This window comes from Anthonomus grandis, chromosome 2 (assembly GCF_022605725.1).
Source record: "Anthonomus grandis grandis chromosome 2, icAntGran1.3, whole genome shotgun sequence".
Classification (NCBI taxonomy): Eukaryota; Metazoa; Arthropoda; class Insecta; order Coleoptera; family Curculionidae; genus Anthonomus; species Anthonomus grandis.
The window spans coordinates 44,158,765-44,181,590 of NC_065547.1; the positions used below are offsets into that span (position 1 = coordinate 44,158,765).

Below are 22,826 nucleotides of genomic sequence, written 5' to 3' on the forward strand. Positions count from 1 at the left end.
ATTAATTTTAGAGCGTGGGTTCAAATACTACACTAGTCACGTTTTCTCCTTTTTATATTTTTTGTTGAATTTTTGTCCCATGTTATTGTTTTTTATTATAAAATATGTGGGTATTCTCAGATTTTAATTTTATCTGTCAGTACTTAGCAGGTAGACTTGGAGTTTTTATTTTTTCTCTAAATAAATTATTTTCTCAACAGAACAACATTTATGTTATAATTGAATAAAGGTTTTTGGGGAACAGTCTTTGATGGATCTTGTCTGTCGAGAAATTCTGACTTATAGTTTTTCTCTACACGTAGATGAAGTTTGGGATACAGATTAAAGTAAGTTTTCAAAAGGTAGTCCTGTTAAAGCAAATTAAAAATTAAAACTTCAGAGACTACCCTCAAAGATTGCTCATTTAAGAATTGGTCCTTTATTTGGATAGGAAAAACTTCTATAGAGTTTAATCGTATAAAACAGAGCTCAGTTTCTCAATAATTACATAATTGTATCAGAGTAGTTATTTATTTTCAAGAACCATACTGATATACCTCCATGGTCCTCACATCCTCCATATGCAACATCTCCGTCCCAAAACGTTACTTATCTAAAACTGCCTCTCAAAATATGATGTGATGTCCTCTAGGTGAATAGATTATTATGTATTGCAACAAATATTTCTTCACAAACACATTCTCTTGCAAGTTCTTTTTCCAAATTAGTACCTACAGCTTGTTTCATCCCATGTCTCTCGTTCCAGAGCTATCAGAATTTTTTTTATCTATGGTTCTCTTATTGTATCTGTCTTGGAGTCCGGTAAAGTTAAAGGGACGTCTAAAAACCGAGTTTTTCAAGTAAAAAAATGCAAAATTTTAAAAATTATATAGGATTTTCAACTTACGTATAAATCACAATTACACCCGGCTTAACTACACTCTATTTGCGACTAGCCATCACGTTGATCATTATATATGCTATTAATTCAAATTTAAAGCGTTAAGTAAGCAAATTCTGTAACTTCTTTTGGTCATAAAACACAAATTTCCATACGCAAATCAGGAATATCAAATATGTAAATACGGATTAATTCATAAATAAAAAATACTGTCAAATGTCACTTACGTCAACAAATATTATTTTAATATTTATTGGGAGTGGCTACTGTACTAGTACGATTATCGTAATTTTTTGTCGTGTTTCATAGTAGGTAAGTATTTGTTTATTTACATAATCATTATACAGGGTGCTTCAAATCAATATGAATTGAGTGCAAAGATTTCAGGGGCGTATTTACCTGCCAAAAATAAGAACTTCTTTTCATATAAATCAGTTTTTTATCAATTATTCAAAATCCTTTCAGCCGATTTAAATAAAATTTGGTAGGTTTATTTGTCGTCATAAAGGCCCGCCTTTGGTAGGAACAAAATAAATATATCAATTAAAATTTGAAAAAAAACCAAATCTGTGCCTGGTCCCATAAAACCAAATAATAAATTCGTATCAATTATCGAGATTCATTCAAAATTTAACTTAGCCTAAGTAACAGATACATACAAAAGCAGATTTTCATAACAAAAAAAATTGTTTATTAAAAAACTTTTACACTCTGTATCTAGAAAATGAAACAAGTTAGGACATACGTTTTTATGAAAAAAACTTTTTATTTTTGGCTGGTAAATACTCCTTTGAAATCTTTGCACTCAATTTTGAATCACCCTGTATTAAATTTCGTAAAATATCAATTAGCACAGCCAACCCATTCAACTAAAAAGTGTCCCAGACAAAACAAAAAAATACTACTGGGGATATACTGAAGCCACTCCCATTTCTGTCAATAAGGTTGTTGTTTTATATTTATTTTTCGTGTGCAGAGACAACCAAAGAGACGTGCAACTAGATAGAAATTTTTATCCTATTGTTGTTGCTCTCTTTAATCTGTATATATTGTATTTCGTTGTCTCTCTCTTCCCTTATAAAAGGTGAGCTAAGGTGGCGCCACAATACTAATCTTTCGCAATGCTAAATGTGTTTAATGAAGAGCAGTCAAGAGAAAACATTCTTCCATCTCCGTCTAAATGAATGCAAAAATACTGGATAGCTTGTGTCCAATTCTCTAGTATTTTTAAAATTATAATTAAGTACGGCAACAGCAGAGACAACCAAAGAGACGCCCAACTGTGCGCTAATAAAATATCCGATTATTTTCCATCTTTGTCTCTCTTCGTGAAAGGTGAATGTAGATGGCGCAGATAGCGTTTGCCGCCATAATTCAAACCTCGGCTATTAAGCATTTAATGATTTATTTTAATTAAAATCAGCCGTTATGTCTCAGAAGTGAGAACATCATAATTATGTTCGGAGAGAGAACGGCTGATTTTACAAACAGATTTGAGACCATCATCAGTCGATTTAGATATTTATCGTTAATATCTGGACAAAAAATTATTAAAATCCCTTGGGAATTTCAGGAGATACGGGCATTATATTGAAGTTTGATTTGATTATACTAAAGGCTTGTATAAACTTATTATGATAAACATACTTCTTGTAAGTGAACTTAATCCTAATCAGGAAAACCGAGAGTCTTCAACCTCTAAGGATAAAATGTGTAATCTGCAACTCATTAAAGGCTTCTTTTACTGAAGCAAATCTTTTAAAAGATCCTGTTTTTTTTCAATTGCTTTGGAGTCTCCTCTTTTTAATTTGTTTCGATTTTTTCATTCTTCTATTCATAGTAGAAGGTCTCAATTATTACAGGCGTCCACTAATGTGTCACCATTTAAACATTATTAATTTAAAAATAAAAATTTCCACGTCCATTAAACAACCACTCGAGCATAATTAAGTATGTATAATTTACCTACCGGTTTTTTTTTTGCAAACTGTCCATTTATAGAAACTATGATAAAGTGGCAAACTAATTAACTGGGTAATTAGCTTGCGATTGCTTTCCTTCGCTGTCCCAAATAACAATTTATTTTTCGCTGCTTATTAAATTTTGAATAAAAAGCATTTCATTTTAATTCAAGTTAATTTCACAATATAATTGTCCATTTTCGTTCTCTGTTTTTCTTTGGAGCAATTATAACGAGAAACTTTTTAAATTCAGACTGGACACACTAACCCGTCATGACTCAACTACAGAAGCCATCGATCTCGAGCCCTCAGTGGACAAAAGCCCCTCCCTATCGGAGGATAACCTGATCCAGGATATCCAGGAAAGACTTCCTAACCTACCTATCGTCTACTGGAGCCAACACAAGAACCAACCTATGGGACTGAATAGCACTTGTGCCAGGTAAGATTTTTCTAAATGTTTTTTAGGTTTGATCTTTACCGCTGTTCTGCAGGTTTCCAAGTATTCTGGACATAGAGTTCAACAACAACTACTGGCAAACCTTGAAAACTTCTAATGGCACTTTTCACCTTTTCGGCGCTTATTTGGACAAAAGGAAGAATAACAGGCTCGGACCTACTGTTCGGATTTTAGGAATGATCGATAGGATCGAGCCCACTGTGATAACGCACTGTCAATTTTGGTTTGATGGTAAGAAAGAGCCTGTGATATCCAAGAGTTTTGAATATAAATATGTGTGGTAAGTAATATTATATTTTCTTCTTCATATATTTTTTCTGGTGCTCCTCTAGTTGCTTTTTCTTCTCCTTGGCTTCCCTCCTCCTAACAATTATAGTTAATCTAAAGTTCTGAAGTTAAAAAACCAATTTTAATTAAACGTAATATGACATATATCGTACATATAATAAAACAGACTTTGCGGTTTACGAGGAAAATATATTATAACGTAACAGATCCACGTTTTCAAGGTAAATGCGTAAATTATTGTTATAGTGATAAGGGGGATTAGTTTTTGTCGGTTGGCTTAAGATCAACGTAATACCAGGCACGGGCTATAAAACTGATTAAAGAAAGCACTAAAGCTAGGTATGACGATTAAAGTTTTATTGTTTTTTTTTCAGGTATAAAAAATGGGGTAATTACAAGCAAGGAATCTTTCAGCCATATTTGATCGCCTGCGTTATCCCTCAGGCATATAACTCCAAGGTGCCACAGTCGATATCTCTAGTCGAAAAACCTTGCGACAATGCCCCTAATAATCTCAAAGTTATATTTAATATGCCCAGAAACAAGAAAGACTTTGCAGTTTGTGTTAAGGTAAGTTATATATGATCGAAGATAATGCCAAAAGAGTTTGTTTTGTTTTTCCTGCAGGCTGAATCTGTGAAATGATCAGTCATCAGCTTTTACGTAAAATTACTCTCCATTAAATTAAGGTTGCATGTTTAATCGCCCCATTGCTCCTGTCTGCACGATAACTTTTCCATTAATTTCCCTATGGATAGGCTGGCTTTTTCCCGTTTTTATTGAAACTGACTGTATTATATTTAACTTTACAATATTAAAAAAAACTTAATTCAATGAAACTGAAAGGATTACGACTAGATAATAACGACACAGAAATTATTAGAACTTGCGTAGTGGATTAAAGAAGGAAGTCTATATGGAAGTCTTATATTCGTTATTTTTTCATGACATGTGCCGTTGTCCGATGTCTAACTTCCAGTCCTTTCTGTTGTTCCACTGTTCCTTTCTCAGGTGTTCGCTACTCATGGCTTTCTTTATGCCTCCTATCAAAGTTTTCTTCGATTCACTAGTTTCTGCTATTTCGTGGTACAATATCCATTTCATGGCAATCTTATGCACAGCATAGCGTCCATCTACATTTATGTATAATTTCTGTTTTATCAGCACAATCTCTTTTTAAAACATCATGACTTATATGCAAGTCCATCGAAGATTTACAAGCTTCGCAGTCTTGCATTCCAAACTTTTTACAAAGAGTCTACCGAAATCCTTCATTGCAAAATGTTAGTGTATAAATACTACTTAAATTCAGATCTCTTGAACTCAAAAGCCAACATAAAATTATGACATTTTAAGTTTCAATTTTTCATAGAACTCTTTAAACCATATAGAAACCATAAACGTCTAGTTGAAAAATTTGCATCTTATACTTGTTCAATTTAGCAACAGGACTATAAATATTATCTAAAGACAAGCCGTCAGTCTGTTGAAACTCCTTACGACAATATTTCCAGCATCGTCTTCTTTGTTTCTAAACACCCATTTGCACTAAATTGTCTTTTTGCTAGCACTGTGTTCAACCATATTCCACATACCGTTCTTTTCCACGACTAGATCTCCTCGTCTATATCTCTGACCTACTTTACAGCGTCACTTCCAAGTGCAGCGCCTAGTATGTAGTTATGGCTCAGATCCTATGATGGCCGAATCACTCTCCTCAATTTGTCTCCCTTTTCAACAATTAAGTCCTGAGTCATATTCTGAATTTCCACATTCACCTATCTCAGGTTCTTGAACACCATCTTCCTAAAGCTCCTCTTCAACATCATTATATGGTACTTCTAACATAAGGGCTTTACTCACTAGTAGGAATCTTGGTGGGTGTTCCTTTAACATCTGTAGAAAGATCTGGTAAAAGTAAGGATCTGGATTACATCTCTGTATATTTCCACTTATTTTCTATGAGAGAAATTATTCTGAGGTCCTTAGCATCATGGCAATACCCAACAAATATATTAACGTCATTCTTAACATTACACCTTTGGTACATGAACAGACACTTGACTAGTGAAAAAGTGAAATTTTGAAGTTCTAGTTGTCTTAACTAGAGTTCGCATCTCTCTCTCGATTATTTTGCTCATAACAACTGATCTCTGATGTACAACACCCGAACTTCAGATGGTTTATGCACTGCTAATCATTGTCCGATCTTAGCACCTTTAACTTACACTCGTAAGTCCCTCTCGTCCACCTTTAGACCTTCTCTTTGTGTTTAAAGAAAGCGAAACACAAACCTATAGGGTGGAAATTCATCTTTCATCAACAGAAAGTACCTGGAATCACGCAAAAGTGTTACCTCCATAAACTGTCATCAGGAACTGGTTCCATCCACACCAGGCACTGCTACTGCAATTCACTATCTGCAACATAAAGAATTTGGTGCCTGTTGAGTAGATATATGTACATAGCTTTGATGCTCCAATTTCCAAAGCTAGATACTCAAAGTTTCCACACTTTTGGCGTAATGCTACTCTACAAAGTTTACTACTACTTGTTTGCACCTAAACTGTTCAACTTGTATATATTGTCGCCTCTGGTTACCACAACAGAAATATCTACGTCTTTATTAACAATTTTGCACCTTTTGCAGACAAACTATTTTTTATTTATTTTTTTACAGACAAAATATGAGTTTTTCCAAATATTAATTTGAGAGAAATCATACAAACTACAACCGGCAAAAATAGTAGTAGTTATTTCAAATTTAATTCCTGATTTACTTATTAAATCACTGAAATCTGATAAAGAGTCAGAAACTAGTATCAAATTTATGATTAAAAAAACATATTGTTTTTAAGTATAGACATGGATCGGCCTTTGACCTAACTAAAGCTAACTCACATAAATCATTATTAAGCCTTACATATCAACATTTTGGTAATTGAGCCCTAAACAATTTACAAACACAAACAATCTACATTTGGCAAACTTAATTTCTTTGGAATATACATATATACGGGTAGCTTTAATAAACAATTTAAAAAGCCTTTGCATATTCCTTGCAACACTTAAACTTAAATTATTCTAATAATCATCATTCGTGCAACTGACGTACAGACCTTCTTTTATAAGTGTGACTGTTAAAACCGTCTGGTTACTAGTCTAGCTTTTTTCTATATCATAATATTATGGAACGTTTGCTTATTTATCTCTTTTGACTTTTCTTTGACAATCCACTTTGTATGTCCTTGTTTTGTTTCCCATGTGTTATTCTTTTCCAAAGATGATAACCCGTCCTTTATCCTGCCATCCCTTGTCCCTCGAAATAGCTTCATCATAAGTTTCTGGAATGTCGTCATTGCCAAAAGTACCTGCTGATTACTGTTAATAACTGGAAATAATGTTTCACTTATCATTCATGCATGTTTAATTTTTTGATCATTTCATTTTGTAGTGAAGAAATTGTCCATGCAGTAGAGTCGTAGATTAAGGTAAAATGAAAATCCTGTACTCCTGTAGTAGGTGACTTTAAAAACAAATCTGGCAGCCGCATTGGGAGAGTGTTTAGTGGGAACAATTTGAATTTATTTTCTCAATCCATTTCGTCTGTTAACTGGAATACAATTCGGGCTGCTCCACAACCATTTTCTTCCTTTTATTATATATTGCGTGATAAAATAAATATCTGCTTTCCCTTGGTTAGAGTTAAATCCAAGAGACGAAAACCATGGACCACCGCGGGACTAAAAACATCTGCCCAAAATTTGCGATGCTTAGCAAGACTTCGCAAATCTATTGACAATCAATTCATCAGGTCTTATTTTCAAGATTATCGGAAAGTTTATAGGCATCTGATAAAAGTCAGAAAGGAACTGTATTACAATGAGCTATAACAGACTCGTCCGGTAACAGACAGAAGGAAAGTTGGTTAATCATTAACGAATGTAGGCAGTCTTCTCGTCGGCGGTTGGTTGAATCTGACTTGGGGCCCGATGATTTCAGTGACTATTTTTCTAATATTGCTGAGAAGTTACTGGAAGCAGTTCCCAGTGACGGCGATCCATTGCAATATCTTAATCGGAATGCTATCAACCAATCATTCTTTTTCCACCCTGTAGATGCCACCGAGGTCCTTGAAACAATTCAGTGCTTGAAGAATCATAGGTCTTCGGGTTCCGATGGTATCTCTTCACGTCTGATGTCACTTCTGCCTGCGAGCGCTTTAGGTGCTTTGGTTTGGGCAATCAATCAGTCATTTCTTCGAGGCGAGTTCCCATCCTGTTTAAAGGAAGCTATGATTATCCCTCTTTATAAAGGTGGTAGCTTGGACCGACCCTCTAACTTCCGTCCCATATCAACTTTGCCTACCCTCTCCAAGGTTCTTGAGCGGCTTGCAAAAAAGAGTCTCTTTTTTGACCAAATACAATGTGCTTTCCCCTAATTAGTATGGATTTCAGTCATCTAAGGGCACGCAGGATGCCATTTTCAGATTCTTGGAGAGTGTGTATCTATCTATCTATGAACTCCAAGGAGGCTGCAGCAGCGGTGTTCTGTGATCTCTCCAAGGCCTTCGATTGTGTGGATCATGGAATACTGCTGTCAAAGCTTGATTTTTACGGATTTAGGGGAGTGGCTGAAGTCATACCTGCCTGGCCGCACCCAGAGGGTGGTTGCATCTGGATTTTCGTCAGGGATAGCAGACCTTAAATGTGGTGTACCTCAGGGGTCAGTGTTAGGTCCTATTTTATTTTTATTATTCGTTAATGACTTAAGCTCTCTATCACTGCATGGACTAGTGGTTCAGTTTGCCGATGATACTACAATTCTGTGGCATAACAAAGTTCAAAAAGTAGTCAGATCTCTCTTAGTAGAGGACCTTCACAAAATTAAAGAGTGGTGCATCTGCAATCAGCTTGTATTCAATGTTGATAAGACTTTTGTTCTGGGCTTTAAGTGTAATGTAGAGGGTTTTTTTGTTTGATGAGCAGAGCCCACTACATCGTGGGGATTATTGTCATTGTCACACATTCATTGATGAGAGTTTAAGGTTTGACAACCACGTTTTGGGCCTCGCTGCTAAACTTTCTTCTGGTTGTTTTGCAGTCAGTGTTGCCAGGCATGAGTTGGGGGGGTTGTTTGCTCGTTCAGTTTATTTTGCCTTAATAGACTCTCATATCCGTTATGGGTTGCCATTTTGGGGTTTGTGCTCCAAGGAACTCCTTAACATAATTTTTACTATTCAGAAAAAAGCATTAAGGTATCTGTGTGGTGTTGGTCTGAGAGTCTCTTGTAAACCTCTTTTTGTAGCTGAAATAATTTTAACAGTTTTCTCAATCTTTATATTGGAAACTGCAACACTCATACATAAGTCCGTAAATCCACCAGTCATAATAGAGTATATAAGAGTATTTTAACGACTCATTTTAATATTTAAAAATAATTATATATCTGTTGATCAGATTTATTTATTTTTTTTATTATTCTTGTTTTATGTTGGTTCTCGCTTTTTCTTTTCTTCTTTTTTGGTTTTTTCTTTGATTATATAAAATATGCTTCTATGTACAATCAAAATCGATTCTGTATTCTGTTTTTGTCCTGTATCCTGTATAACCAAATAAATACTTATATTATAAATTCTAGGATTAGGAAGCTTTTAGCACAAGTTTGTAAACTTAGCAAATAAAGTATATTTTGACTTTGACTCCCTCCACTTATTTATTAAACATTCAGTTTCTTAAAATTCCCGACATGTTTCGAACACAGTGGTGTCCATCGTCAGGGGATAAAAGGTTTAAAATTGGTATCAGATATACGCCCCAGGGTTTGATTCCATGTTAAAAAAACCCTATATTTATTATTATTGTTTTTTTTTTAATTTTATTTGTCTTCATTCTGTTGTTGTGCTTCTAGGGTCTAGATTTTCTACACGAAGATCTCTCGGTACGACTAGTAGAATGGATCGAGCTACTTAACCTCCTCGGAGCGGATAAAATTTTCTTATACGAACTGCAAGTGCATCCCAATATTACTAAAGTACTGAAGCACTATCAACAGGAAGGAAAGGTACTGACACGATATATTGCAACGTAACTTTTCAATAACGTTTAATATTAACACCTTGTTTAGGTTCATGTGACACCAATTACACTGGCAGGCATATTACCCAACGCACCCGCCTTGCAGCACTATTTCCTTTCAAAAAAGACCAACCACAAGAGACAGAATGAATTGATACCATATAACGATTGTTTTTACAAGCATATGTATGAATATAAGTATATTGCACTATTGGATATCGATGAGGTAAGTAATTATTTTATTTAAGGGTTTCTTAAAAAAAAAATTATAATTACTTTAGGTCATAATGCCTTTGGAAGAAACCTCTTGGAAGGATTTAATGGACAAAGTCCTCAAGAAGGCTAAAGACGAGAAGGCTTCATATAATGTTAGAAATGTGTATTTCTTAGATGATCTTATACACGATCATGGGTAAGAATGGTATTATTTATGGTCAATTACAAGGAATGCAGTTTTTTATTTCTACAGCTGGTTTAAAGAAATTCCTAAGTATATGCACATGATGCAACACGTATACCGGACAAAGAACTTCACTAAACCCGGTCAGTACGTCAAGTGTTTCCATAATACTGAAAAGGTGCTGACGCTTCACAACCATTTTCCATTAAGCTGCCTTGGGAGCAGTTGCACCTCGTATGCGGTTGAGACAGGCGATGCGCAGTTGCAGCATTATCGGTAAGTATGCAACCTAATTTTACTGATATTAATAGTAAAATATTAAATAAGAGGATAGGAAGAAGGTTTTTTGGAGATATCGTTATAAATATTTTATGGCGAAAGTAATTATCCAGTCTACATAGATTGATGTATCTAGAAAAGAGAACATTTAGATCAGAAGATGGATAGTTTTGACTAAATGATCCAAGTCATTATGTGGCCCATAAAATTTAATAAGACGTTGTTTGCTGTTCGTGGACATTATATGGAGTATTTTTTACTTTATTGGATATGTGAACATAGTATATAGCATACTGCCAATTTGCAACATCTAAACAAATAAAAAAATCTAAAGGTCATATAGAAAATTCTCTTCTTACGCTTAATAAATTAAAAAGAAGCCAAAGAAAGACAAACAAATTCTGATCAAGGAAACAAACGATTAAAAAGGTACTAACATCAAATCAATAGCACATGGGGTGTTTTTAAAAGTTGAGATGTTTTTCGATCCCGTTTTATTAGAGACATTTGGAGAGTGTTCACTGGCCTGCTAAGTCATCTGACCTGACGACGTTTGACTTTTTTCTTTGGAGTTGGGAACGCGTTAAAGGTCCCTCAGTCTTGCACTTTGTGACGATCAAAAAGCGAAAAATAACGATATTGTTGTAAGTGTAAATCCAACCTAATTGTTGTGGGAGAGTACACGCAATGAAACGACTCATTCACTAGTTAAAAGATGGATTTATTTGAAAGACAAGTTGAGAGAAAACTTACAAACGGCGACAACTTCAATAAAAAAAAGTAAAAACGCTTAACGGGAGAAAACTAAACACGCTATTCTAACCCACAAAGAGTTGGATGGTACAACGTCTGTCGTGAACACAAAAATAAAGTAAGCGTACGTGCACAACGTTGTCAAATTGAATTGTTGTTACATACTCTGCAAGATGTTGCTACACATTAACACCCCCTCTCAATTCAACCTTCATCCTAATATACATTCTACTTAAACATAAAACATTTTGACACAACCTTAAAAGTTAACTAAATTTAATAAAAAAATTACTTTGTCAAACACAAAATTCATTTAATTTCGACAAGGCTCAACTGGCTCCTTAAATACTTAAATCTAATAGATGGTAATCCTTTAGTAAACAAATATGCCACTTGCTCATTTGTCGAAATATAATTTAACAAAACTTTACCAGAGCTTACAAGTTCCCTAACAAAATGATGCTTAACATCTATATGCTTTGACCTTTTTGTTTCGAGTGTTGACGCAATTCTAATACACGATTGATTGTCTTCATACACTTTAACAGGCGCAACATCCTTATCAAATAGTTCACTAAGAAGTTGAGTTATAAATAACACTTCTGATAAACACTGTGATAGAGCTACATACTCAGCCTCTGTACTTGACAATGAAACAGTATTTTGTTTCTTAGATTTCCAAAAAACTAAGTTCTGAAATAGCTTTACAATAAATCCTGAAATACTCTTTCGATCACTAGTAGCATTCGCAAAGTCCGCATCAACAAAAGCAACTAATTCACCACTAGAATTACTTACATTCATCTTAAACTGTAAAACATAATTTTTAGTACCTTTCAGATACCTTAGCACCCTTTTCAACTCTTTCCAGTGCTCTATATTATAGGAGTTCTGAAATTTACTAAAATATGTAATCGCATAATATATATCGGGACAACTACCTAGCATAAGGTACATAAAACTACCGATTAACTGTCTATATGGAATCTTTGAAATGTCAATGTTCTTGCTCTGCTTATTAACACTGTTACTTCGAGTACTTAAATCTAAATTTAACTTAGGCTGCACTGGAATGTCACTTTCCTTACACTGAGACATGTTAAATTTGACCAAAATTTTTTCAATTAGATCTATCTGATGTATCATTATACCCTCACTGTTTTTAATAATGTTCAAGCCCAAAAATTTTAAACAAGAATTATTTGTCAAATCAGTCATTTCAAATTTAACTCTTAGTTTAGTTTTTAGATCAGTCAAATCTGATAAAGAATTAGAAACTAGTATCAAATCATCAACATGAATTAATAAAAACATATTGTTTTTAAAATATAAACATAGATCTGCCTGTGACCTAACTAAACCTAATTCGCACAAGTAAATATTAAGCCTATCATACCAACATTTTGGTGATTGTCTTAGTCCATAGAGAGACCTAAACAGTTTACACACACTTTTATCTACATTTGGTAAGTTTAACCCTTTTGGAATGTACATATAAACCGGTTGTTTTAATAATCCATTTAAAAAAGCGCATTTCACATCCATCTGATGTATATGCATGTTTTGCTCAACACTTAAACTAACTAAAATTTGAATAGTCATCATCCGTGCCACGGGTGCATAGACCTCTTCTTCTAAGTCTGACTGCTGGAAGCCTCTTGCTACTAGCCTGGCTTTTTTCACCTTTTGCTCATTTACCTCTTTTTCCTTGAAAATCCACTTTGAGTCTACTATCTCTTCATTCTGTGGAAAAGGCACAATTTCCCGAGTGTTGTTCCTTTCCATATAGCATCTTGCCACTCTTTGTCCCTTGAAATAGCATCCTCATAGATCTCTGGAATGTCATTGTTGCCAAAAGTACCTGCTGACAAGGCTGCAACTATATTCGGCTCAGAATCCAAGTCAAGTTCATAGTCCTCGTACCTTTTTGGCATCTTGACCCTCCTAGAGCTCTTCCTTGACCTTCCAGCTTGTCCACTGGCACCCTAAATGTTGTAATTTTTGGTACTTTCTTCGGTCTCATTTGGGGTATCATAGTCACTGTCACTTTCTTCTCTATCGCTTTCTTGCTTTTTTACTTCTATGACTGTCTTCTCCTCTCCGTCCTCTATCCTTGAAAAATACTTCGCTGGCTTAGACACCCTCTCTTGCTCATTAAACACAACATTCCTGGCTGCAACAACTTTTTCCTCTTGCAAATCCCATAAGAGATAGCCATTATTTGTGTACCCAACAAATAGCATCTTCTTGCTCCTTGGATCCAATTTGTTATTTGCCCTTTGTTGTGGAGGTATGTGCATGTATGCGACACAGCCAAAAACTTTTATTTTTCTCAGATCAGGTTTCTCTGAATTCCACAATTCAGCAGGGGTTTTTCCAGGGCATATGACGCTACTTTCTGTTCTGTTCATCAAATAGGCGGATATAGCTACTGCAAAACTCCAAAAATCCTTGGGCACATTCGCATCAAAGATGAAACATCTCGACTTCTCCATAATACTGCGGTTGAGACGCTCAGCAACGCCGTTCTGTTGTGGAGTATAGCTGATTTTATACTGAACCTTAATCCCTTTTTGTGAACAAAAATTCTTAAATTGATGTGACGTGTATTCCCCCCCATTATCACACCTTAACTTAACAATACAAGACTTAAACTTATTTTCGACAAAATGTACATACACTCTGAATTTGTCAAAAACTTCACTCTTATTTTCTAGAAAGTATATAACCGTAAAGTGCGTAAAATGGTCAACAAAAGTGAGAAAATACTTCTTACCAGTCTTGGAAACAGGAGAGATCGGCCCACACACATGTGTTGAAACAACATCCAAAACCCTCTTTGCTTTCCTTGATTCGTCCAAAGGTTTATATGGTGCCTGAGTCTGCTTGGCCTTCAAACAGGTTTCACACAATTTGGAGCTTGGATACTTGGCACTATGACCCATTCTACGATGCCACAAGTCCTGTTCAGTCTTAACATCACTACACACATTCACCATAGTGTCAACATTTACTGCTAACTGGGGTGCGATACCTAGAATATACAAATTACCAAATAGTTCTCCTCTTGTAACTGTAACCGAGTTTTTAACAATTTTTACTTGTCCCTTTTCAAAAATCACCTGAAACCCGTTCTGTTCCAAACTTTTTACAGACAATAAATTGTGAGATAAATTATTACACAGCAGTACATTCTCCAACTTTACACTTTTACCATCAGTTGTTACTCCTTTAATAGTGCCCTGTTTCCTTGCCTCTAGTATTTCGCCCTTCTTATTCTCCCTATATATTCATATACCATTAAATGTGTCTTTTTGATGGTATATGTCTATACCATCAAAAAGACATTTTTCTAAATTGCTGCTTATCATGTGGTGCGTAGCCCCACTGTCGATGACAAATTTACAGAAATTCTGGTCAGTCGAGTCAGTCAGAAGAGCATCAGTAGGACTATCAAAAGACATAAACTAAATATCTTCTTCTATCTCCTTACTTACATTGCACTTAGTAAGTTTGGGACAGTCTGATTTCCTATGACCCTTAACACCACAATGATAACATTTAAAAGGAAATGCTCTACTATGAGTACCGCTACTTACTGGTTTGCCATCCTTTTTCTATAAGAATTTTCTTTTTGTGAAAAAAGCTTGGCCCTCCACTTCCTTAGCCTTCTCGCTTTTAACCTGTCTGCCCTCCTCAGCAAGTAGTTTATTTTTCACTAGATCTAAAGACAGTGCATCTTCATTTTGACAATATAGAATGTCAATTGCTGTTACAACTGGCCTATAGGAATCTGGCATTAAGGCTAAAAGCTGTGTGATGACCTCCCTGTCATCCAACAATCCACCACAAGCCCTAATTTCAATGACCGTCTTTTCAAATTCCAAAATGAAATTCCCTAAAGAGCCTTTGCCTAAAAACTTAAGATTTCTCAATTTGCTCTGCAATTGAACTAAGTTTGCAAGCCCTACTTTAGTGTATATTTTTCTTAATGCATTCATTATATCTTTGGCAGACTTATTAACTTTAATCGTTTCCAATACATTGTCTGACAGGCACTGCACGATTATGTTTCTCGCCTTAACATCCTTTTTCTTAAATTCTGCAAGTTGAACAGTATCTGTAGGTGGTTCCTGCTCTAACACCTCAAGGACATTACCCTGTTCCAGCAGAAGTCTTATTCTAAAATCCCAGTTAGAATAACCTTGGCCATCAAATGAAATTTGACTGCAAAATTGCCCGAGTTTACTGCCATTTTTCCTTTCCCGTTTCACAGCTCCCAACTTAAATTCTACCGACCAAAACGCCACTTTTACTAGTCACCAAACTGTTTTAACTTTCACGATTTCCCTGGTTATTTCCGGCTACACAACTCACAATTCCCGAGTTTACCTGGGCCCATAACCTGTGGGAGAGTACACGCAATGAAACGACTCATTCACTAGTTAAAAGATGGATTTATTTGAAAGACAAGTTGAGAGAAAACTTACAAACGGCGACAACTTCAATAAAAGAAAGTAAAAACGCTTAACGGGAGAAAACTAAACACGCTATTCTAACCTACAAAGAGTTTGATGGTACAACGTCTGCTGTGAACACAAAAATAAAGTAAGTGTACGTGCACAACGTTGTCAAATTGAATTGTTGTTACATACTCTGCAAGATGTTGCTACACATTAACAATTGTGATGGTATCAAATGATTTTTAATCTATTTGACATACCAGTAAGTCTTATTTTCGCTAGCAATTTACAGAAGGAAAAAAAGTTACTGGTAACACGTTATAGTCATTTAATTGAAATTTGTTATCTTCCTCTCTACCTTCAACGATTAGCCCCTACATCCACAAGTCAATTTCAGTGTTGCCACTATATATTTAACTAGATTAGGTTTTAGTTTTTTTTAAAGTCAACTTTTGGGGTATATTATTGCTATATGGAGTAACGTGTAAAGGTTTTTTTAAGAAAGTAACAATAAGATTGCTTAGATATACGACTTGTTTTTTGACACCGGAATGGATATGTAAATTTAACCGCTTTTTTCAAACACGCATACGAAACCTATTAACAATATTGCACGTTCTATTTTTTATATAACAGGCAGGTTTAAGGTCACTTATATACTTGAATTTAGTAATAATAATAGTACCTAAGCTACTTTTTTTCTATTTTTCAGGGCCGACTGCGTGAAAACCTTAAAGAAAAGTTGCGAGGAATTCAGAAAAACCTCCGTAATGGACGTGACCATATGGAAGTTCAAAGAGCCCTTAATCCAAAGGGTCAGCTCGACCTTAAGGACTTTAGGTTTTTTCAATAATCCCAATAATAATGTCGATTTAACCGGTAACAGTATACGAAAAAGATAGTAGTTTAGACTCTGAAATACTGCTAAAGTGATAACTGTATAGAATGTCACATTCTTAACAGATTTTTGGCATATATTATTAATCGAACTCCGACTGTACGAAGCCAAAAATTCGTTATGCTAAGATAATTATTGTGATATAAATAATATCTTTAACAATTTAACATGTAAGTGTAAAAATGCTGTGTCGAGTAACTACCAGTGCCTTTTGACGAGACTAGAAGTGTAAAAAATGAGGTTTTGGTGTCGTACTAGAATAGTATCAACTTTTTCTTGAAGCTCTAGTTAGAGGTTATGTTAGGGTGCTAGCATTGATGTGACGTCTACTGATTGACGTAGATGACACTAGTTTTAAGAGAAACGTTGGCACGTTTTAATAGATTGACGAATTAGCAGTCAGTATAGTCAAAATTTACGCTGAAAACGTTTGCAAATCTTAAAATGACAAGTTTTTATGGCAATTTTACTATAGAAAGAATTAGGTTTAAGAAGGCTCTGATTCAAAAATGACAGATGCCAATACGATACATTACGCACCATTGTTTCCAGATTATGAAGCCGAGTACCTTGCAAAATTCTACTTCATTAAAATTTGACGTGAACGAATCTATCGCCAAAAAGCAAATACGTCTTGCAACTTCAGCTTAATTTACAAACTAACTAGTTAAGAACTAAATGGCAACAATGGTGTTGCTCATATCTGATATTTAAGTAACCAACGTTGCCAGAATGTTTTCATATATTAAATTCTGAATTCCAGTCTTGCCAGTTTAATAAATGATATGGAAGAAAATGTTAAGAAAATTAAGAGAGACTTTACGCAAACTTCTGACCAAGGGAAAGGAATATATTTATTTTACATTCTGCACATTGGAAGGTAGCCATTTTATGGTGACACAATTCATTAGAAACTAAATTTACTTGTTTATCCGATGTTGCCAAAATATTTTTAGTTTAAGTATCTTACTGGATTAGATTAATATATAACTATTATTCATTGACAAAATGTTCTTACACTTTTTAAGACAGAGAGACAACGGATAGGATAAGAATTTGGATGGATTGAGGTTGTGTTGGAAATTTTAATTATTATTTAAAACTGACGACATCCGAATAAGTATATCAATTTAGCAGCAACTTTGTGCTCCAATCTTCTTACTTAGAATTTATTATGTTTGTTAGTAAAAGCATCAGCTGATACCAAAATCTTATTTTTTATTACTCAAATTGACACGTGTCTAGATGCGAAAATCCCTTTTCAGACATCGTAAATTAACGATTTTATAAAACCAGTGTACTATTTTATTTTTTACGTTAAGTTCATCATTGTAAAGTTCCGCTTATTATGTTATATTTGCTCAAAACGACTTGTAGATACGTTATTCTTGATCCTATTTAATTTTAAGTTCATTGAAGGCCATTTTGTTGTAAATATTCATTAGGTTATTAGTGTAAATAAATATAAACTACTTACATATATTATGCATATGTACTAAGTGCCTCAGTCGGTATAATCAGCTGAGACACCGGGTATATAAATATCGGGCTGTAAATACATATTTACAAGGGTTTAGGTAAATTTGGACCAATGAAAGCAATTTTTTTCTAGAATACGGAAATTATATGATATATTTTATATAATATGTACGCTTGCATTTTTTTTTTATATATATACAAACTTATAATATTGTGATGCCTCTTATTATTTATTGCCTTGTTATCATATAAATTAATTGCCAGTAAAATGAATCATATTTGAATTTCCGGAAATTCATCCTATTAATAAAATATATTTTTTATCGTATTTGGACTTAAAATTGTTTTAGTTTTATTGTTTTATTTATTGTGCTCTAGAAAATAAAATTATATTTAAAAAAGATTTTGTGTAATTTTTTTTAAAGCATTCCCTAAAATAAGCTTATGAAGTCTTAAGCCGGCCCCAGACGATGTGTGTATTCGGCGAATGTACCTTCGTAGGTACCTTCGTAATGGCTTCGGCTACCCTACCACACGCTGCGGCATTCGGGATATATTCCACATCGGATCTTTGTTGGCAAACGTTCGCCACAGGGCCTCAGTTATAGAACAGTAGCGGAGAGGAGTAGTAGTGGTTTTTTTAAATAAAAATATGGATAGTGACGATGAGCGAGCGGCTGCGATTGCGGCCTATATGGTTATTTTAGGAAGCAGCTCGCTGCTAAAAAGAAGAACAAAAGAATCGAAAAAAAGAAGATGGTGGATGCTTTCCTTAAATAAAAATCGTTCAAGGTGAGTAGCATTTTAGGTATAAAATGTTAAGAAAAATCAGAAAAAATATAAAAATATAAAATAGAGAACTTTCCTATTTTTTTTTTCGGAATATGATAGAGGATAAAAAATAAAACAATACGTATCTTTTTTATAATTTCGAAATTGATAAGAGTTACACGGGTTTGACATTTTTCTATGAGTTATTTAGTACGTACTCTTTGACGTCACTCCATGATTCATTCATATATGAATAGGTATATACAAAACTAAAAACCCTTATAACTTAAATAAACGGACTTAAACGAAACAAAAAATTCCTTTAAATTATTTTCCGTTGCACTACAGTTTTTAATACTAAAAATCGTTCAACAAGAAAAAAAAATGGCTTAGACCCCTCGATTTTTGTTTTAAGGGGGGCACTTAATAATTCCAAAATTATCTTCATATCTACCAACCCCATAAGAGGGCGTGGCATTTAAATAAAAAAGGAATTAATAAATAATTAAAGGAAAAATTTTAATGTTTTTTGTTAAATTTTCGTTAGGACTACAGTACTACAGTAGTACAGTACTACATGCAATGAGCCATCATTTTAGCCATAAAATACCCTTTTTATAGAAAATGAATTTAGTTTTTTAGAAGGGGTGGGTTCTACCCCTAAAATCTCACGCTTTCCAAACAATTTAATTGGTATTTCATGAAAAGGGTATTTTAGCCCTCATTACATTTTTTTAGTTCGCCATTTTTAAGTAACCTTAAAAAGGCAACTCACCAAAAATATTATACAAAAAGACCCGCTGCTAAGCTTGTCGCGACTCTGAATAAGTGTGCTAAGCACACCATCTGGGAACTAACGCAAATGAGCGCGACCTCCTTTGATGCGTGCCCTAAAACCGACAGCAGTTCGGATAGCGGTCGAATGATACACACATTTGACCTCCCACCGTTGATTGAAAGAGTTCAAACTCTTTCAGCACAAAAAATAACCTTCAATAAAGGTTATTTTTTGTGCTCTTTCAGTCAACGCTCCCACACGCTCCGCGAAATACCGCGAATGCCGAACGATCGCCACATACACAAATCGTCTGGGGCCGGCTTTAGGATATTTTTATATACTTAAGCAATATTACTAAAAAGTTATAAATTAAGGTAAACATACATATATTAAAAAGAAAATCTTTAATTACAGCCTAAAATTGTTTTCAAACTTATATATCGTCGGGTTACGAGCAAAACACACTAAGTCAATTTTTTTCAGTTATTTACACCACCTGGTTACATTTCATAAAATTTGTTACTGGTAAAATCCATTAAGTCGATTGAGAATTTCTTATTACACTATTTTGCAGAAATCATTTATTCACTAAGTCAGTAATAACGTATTTCGTTCTGGCAAAATACACTAACTGACTTAATGGATATCTCTTGTAAGCGTTTTGTACGGACATGCGAAAAATTCTGATTTAATGTATTTAACCGCATAATAACAGACATATGACTCGTATGGACCTGCAAAATATCGTTGATTTAGATCGAATTTGCTACAAAACAGTTTAGTTTATCTTGTGTAGAGTTTGAGTGATGTGCATAATGAACCGTGTGGACAAAATATTTCAACAATTAAGGGCTCAGCAGAGTCAGGGGTAAGTAGTTTGTTATTTATACTACTGTTTTAAATACATTGTTTAAGTTTTTTTTGGCCTTTGGTATAATCTAACCACGGCGTCACATAAACTTTTTCGATATAATTTAAATATCTACAGTGCTGTCAGTTGTTTGAGTTATTAATAAATAATCGCATTTTTTTATTTTTGAATATTTCTTTTGCAGACTCCACTACGCAAATAAATTAATAAAAGACTCGAGAAACCGAATTTATACCACATTATCTCCTGTAAAGGCAGATGACTCTTTCCCGGGTAAATTATTATAATATAGCATTAGAGTAATCAGTACATTTCCACTTGGTTTATTTAATATTTCTCGTACCTAATTAATATGCTCTAAAGTTAAAATTGCCTAAGATAACTTTTAAAAACATTTTAAAGTAGATACCTACCTAATTTTTAAAAAAATAATGTTAAATATTTTTAATTGGTATAGAGTTTAAAAATTAAATTAAGAGAACAAATTAAAAAACTTGTAATTTCGTAATATATTTTTGGACTATTTTAGATCGGCTAAGTTCAGGACAGTCATTGCAAAGCATTTCTTTAAATTCAAGAACTGAGCATACAACTGACTGTGACATATCGTTTAAGCCAGCGTCACAAAATAGCGTGTCTTCAGACGGACAAATAAGAGCTGAAATTTCTGTACCAAGCAATAATGTCTGTGAACTTTGGCTTAAATGTGGACGGCTTTAATACTCAGTGTCTTCCGAACCAAAGCAACTTTCCCTCTGTGCTAAATCCGGATGTACCTGGACCTAGTAATTACCAAGTAACGAAATATAGCTCGGATATAGAGGACTCGGACGATTCTTTAAAGGATAAGGACTATGTACCAGAAAAAAACGATGATAGTTCAGCAACTAGTGAAGAAGGCAAAGATGGTGAAGAGTTTAGAACTCAAGTTATACATGAAACTAGCTTAAAGAAAACTAGATGGAGCACTGCAAGGCCTCCAAGCTGGAAGAGAAATCTAGAAAAGAAGCTAAGGTCAACCGTATAAAAGTGTAACAGGAAAGATAGAAACTCCCAAAATTCCCACGCCAGTGAATTGTGAGAAGTACCGTTATAAATGTTCGACATATTTTTCTGACGATGAACGTAAGGTATTATGCCAGACATTTTGGAATCTGGAATACCTACAGCAAAAAGATTTTATACTTATGAATGTTTTAATAAAAGAAGTCAAATAACGGCGGATTCGAAAAGGAGAGGAAAGCAAACAAAGAAGTAATGCAAAGTTATACTTTTTTTCTAAAAAGGAAGTTAGGCATCAAGTTTGTCAGTCTTTTTCTGCAAAACCTTATGCATTTCAAATATTCCAATCCTAAATGAATTTAAAAATAGAAGTGAAACCGGTGAGTACAGTGGTACAGATAAGAGAGGTCAAAAAACTCCAGCTAATAAGACTCCAGAAGACGTAATAATAAGAGTGAAAGAACACATTGAAATTGTTCCTGTTGTCGAGAGCCATTACACAAGAAAATCTACTAAACGGCTTTATTTAGATCCTAATCTAAATATTAAGCAAATGTTTGATTTATTTATGGAAGAATGTAAAAAAAATCAATCGCCGGGAGTAAGTCTTATTACATATAGAAGAATATTTTGCACCCAATACAATTTATCATTCTTTAAACCAACGAATATCAACAGGCAACAGCTATAGATAAAGAAAAGTTAAAGTTAAAGTATCGGGAACATTTAAGAAGAAAAGAAGAGTCTATGAAAGAAAAGGATAAAAATAAAAAATAGCAACTGGTGATAAAAGTTGTAAATCTATAACATGTGATATGCAAAGCGTGCTCCAAATCCTAACATCACAAGTCAGTTTACTGTATTATCTTCGCAAACTTATATAATTTTAATTAACTAAATTAACTATTAAACTAACTTATATAATTTTACAATTTATGAATCTGCTCCACCAAACGAAGCCTTTTGCTACTTTTGGACCGAAATAAATGGAAAACGTGGAAGCTGTGAAATTGGTACCTGTTTATCCTTATACATAAATTCATTATTTCCCGAGGTGAAATATTTAACTATTTTTTCCGACACATGTGGAGGTCAAAATTGAAATGTACAGGTCACAGCTCTCCTTTTACATATTGTGAGAGTTCACCCAACACTTTGTGTTATCGAACAAAAGAGTATGGAAAGCGGACATTCTTATATGGAGGTGGACTCCATGCACAGCTCCACTGAGTCAGCTAAACGTCATATTGATGTTTCATTGTACATCGCCTTATGAAACACGAGAATTGCAATTCATCGAATTTTTGGATTTGAAAAAATTGGTTCAACTTACTATAAATGACAAAAATAAAGACCAAAAGGGAACTATTGTTAACTGGTTAAAAGTAAAATGTTTTAAATATGATAAGCGGTTCTCAAATATAGTTCAGTATAAGTATGATTTTGTCGATGAGTATGAACAAATT

At 34.1% G+C, this 22,826-nt stretch overlaps 1 protein-coding gene across 3 annotated transcripts in view; it reads left to right on the forward strand.

The window, feature by feature from the left end:
• LOC126733555 (uncharacterized) overlaps positions 1-18,341 on the forward strand; it is a 77,961-nt gene extending 59,620 nt beyond the window's left edge. For all 3 annotated transcript variants that reach the window (XM_050436889.1, XM_050436887.1, XM_050436888.1), the window contains exons 3-10: positions 3,095-3,283; positions 3,336-3,581; positions 3,964-4,159; positions 9,500-9,652; positions 9,716-9,892; positions 9,948-10,078; positions 10,136-10,342; positions 16,274-18,341. In XM_050436889.1, coding sequence (XP_050292846.1) covers positions 3,095-3,283; positions 3,336-3,581; positions 3,964-4,159; positions 9,500-9,652; positions 9,716-9,892; positions 9,948-10,078; positions 10,136-10,342; positions 16,274-16,463 — 1,489 coding nt within the window. In that variant the 3' untranslated portion in view covers positions 16,464-18,341. The remainder of the gene's footprint in view (positions 1-3,094; positions 3,284-3,335; positions 3,582-3,963; positions 4,160-9,499; positions 9,653-9,715; positions 9,893-9,947; positions 10,079-10,135; positions 10,343-16,273) is intronic.
• Positions 18,342-22,826: the final 4,485 nt, after the last annotated feature.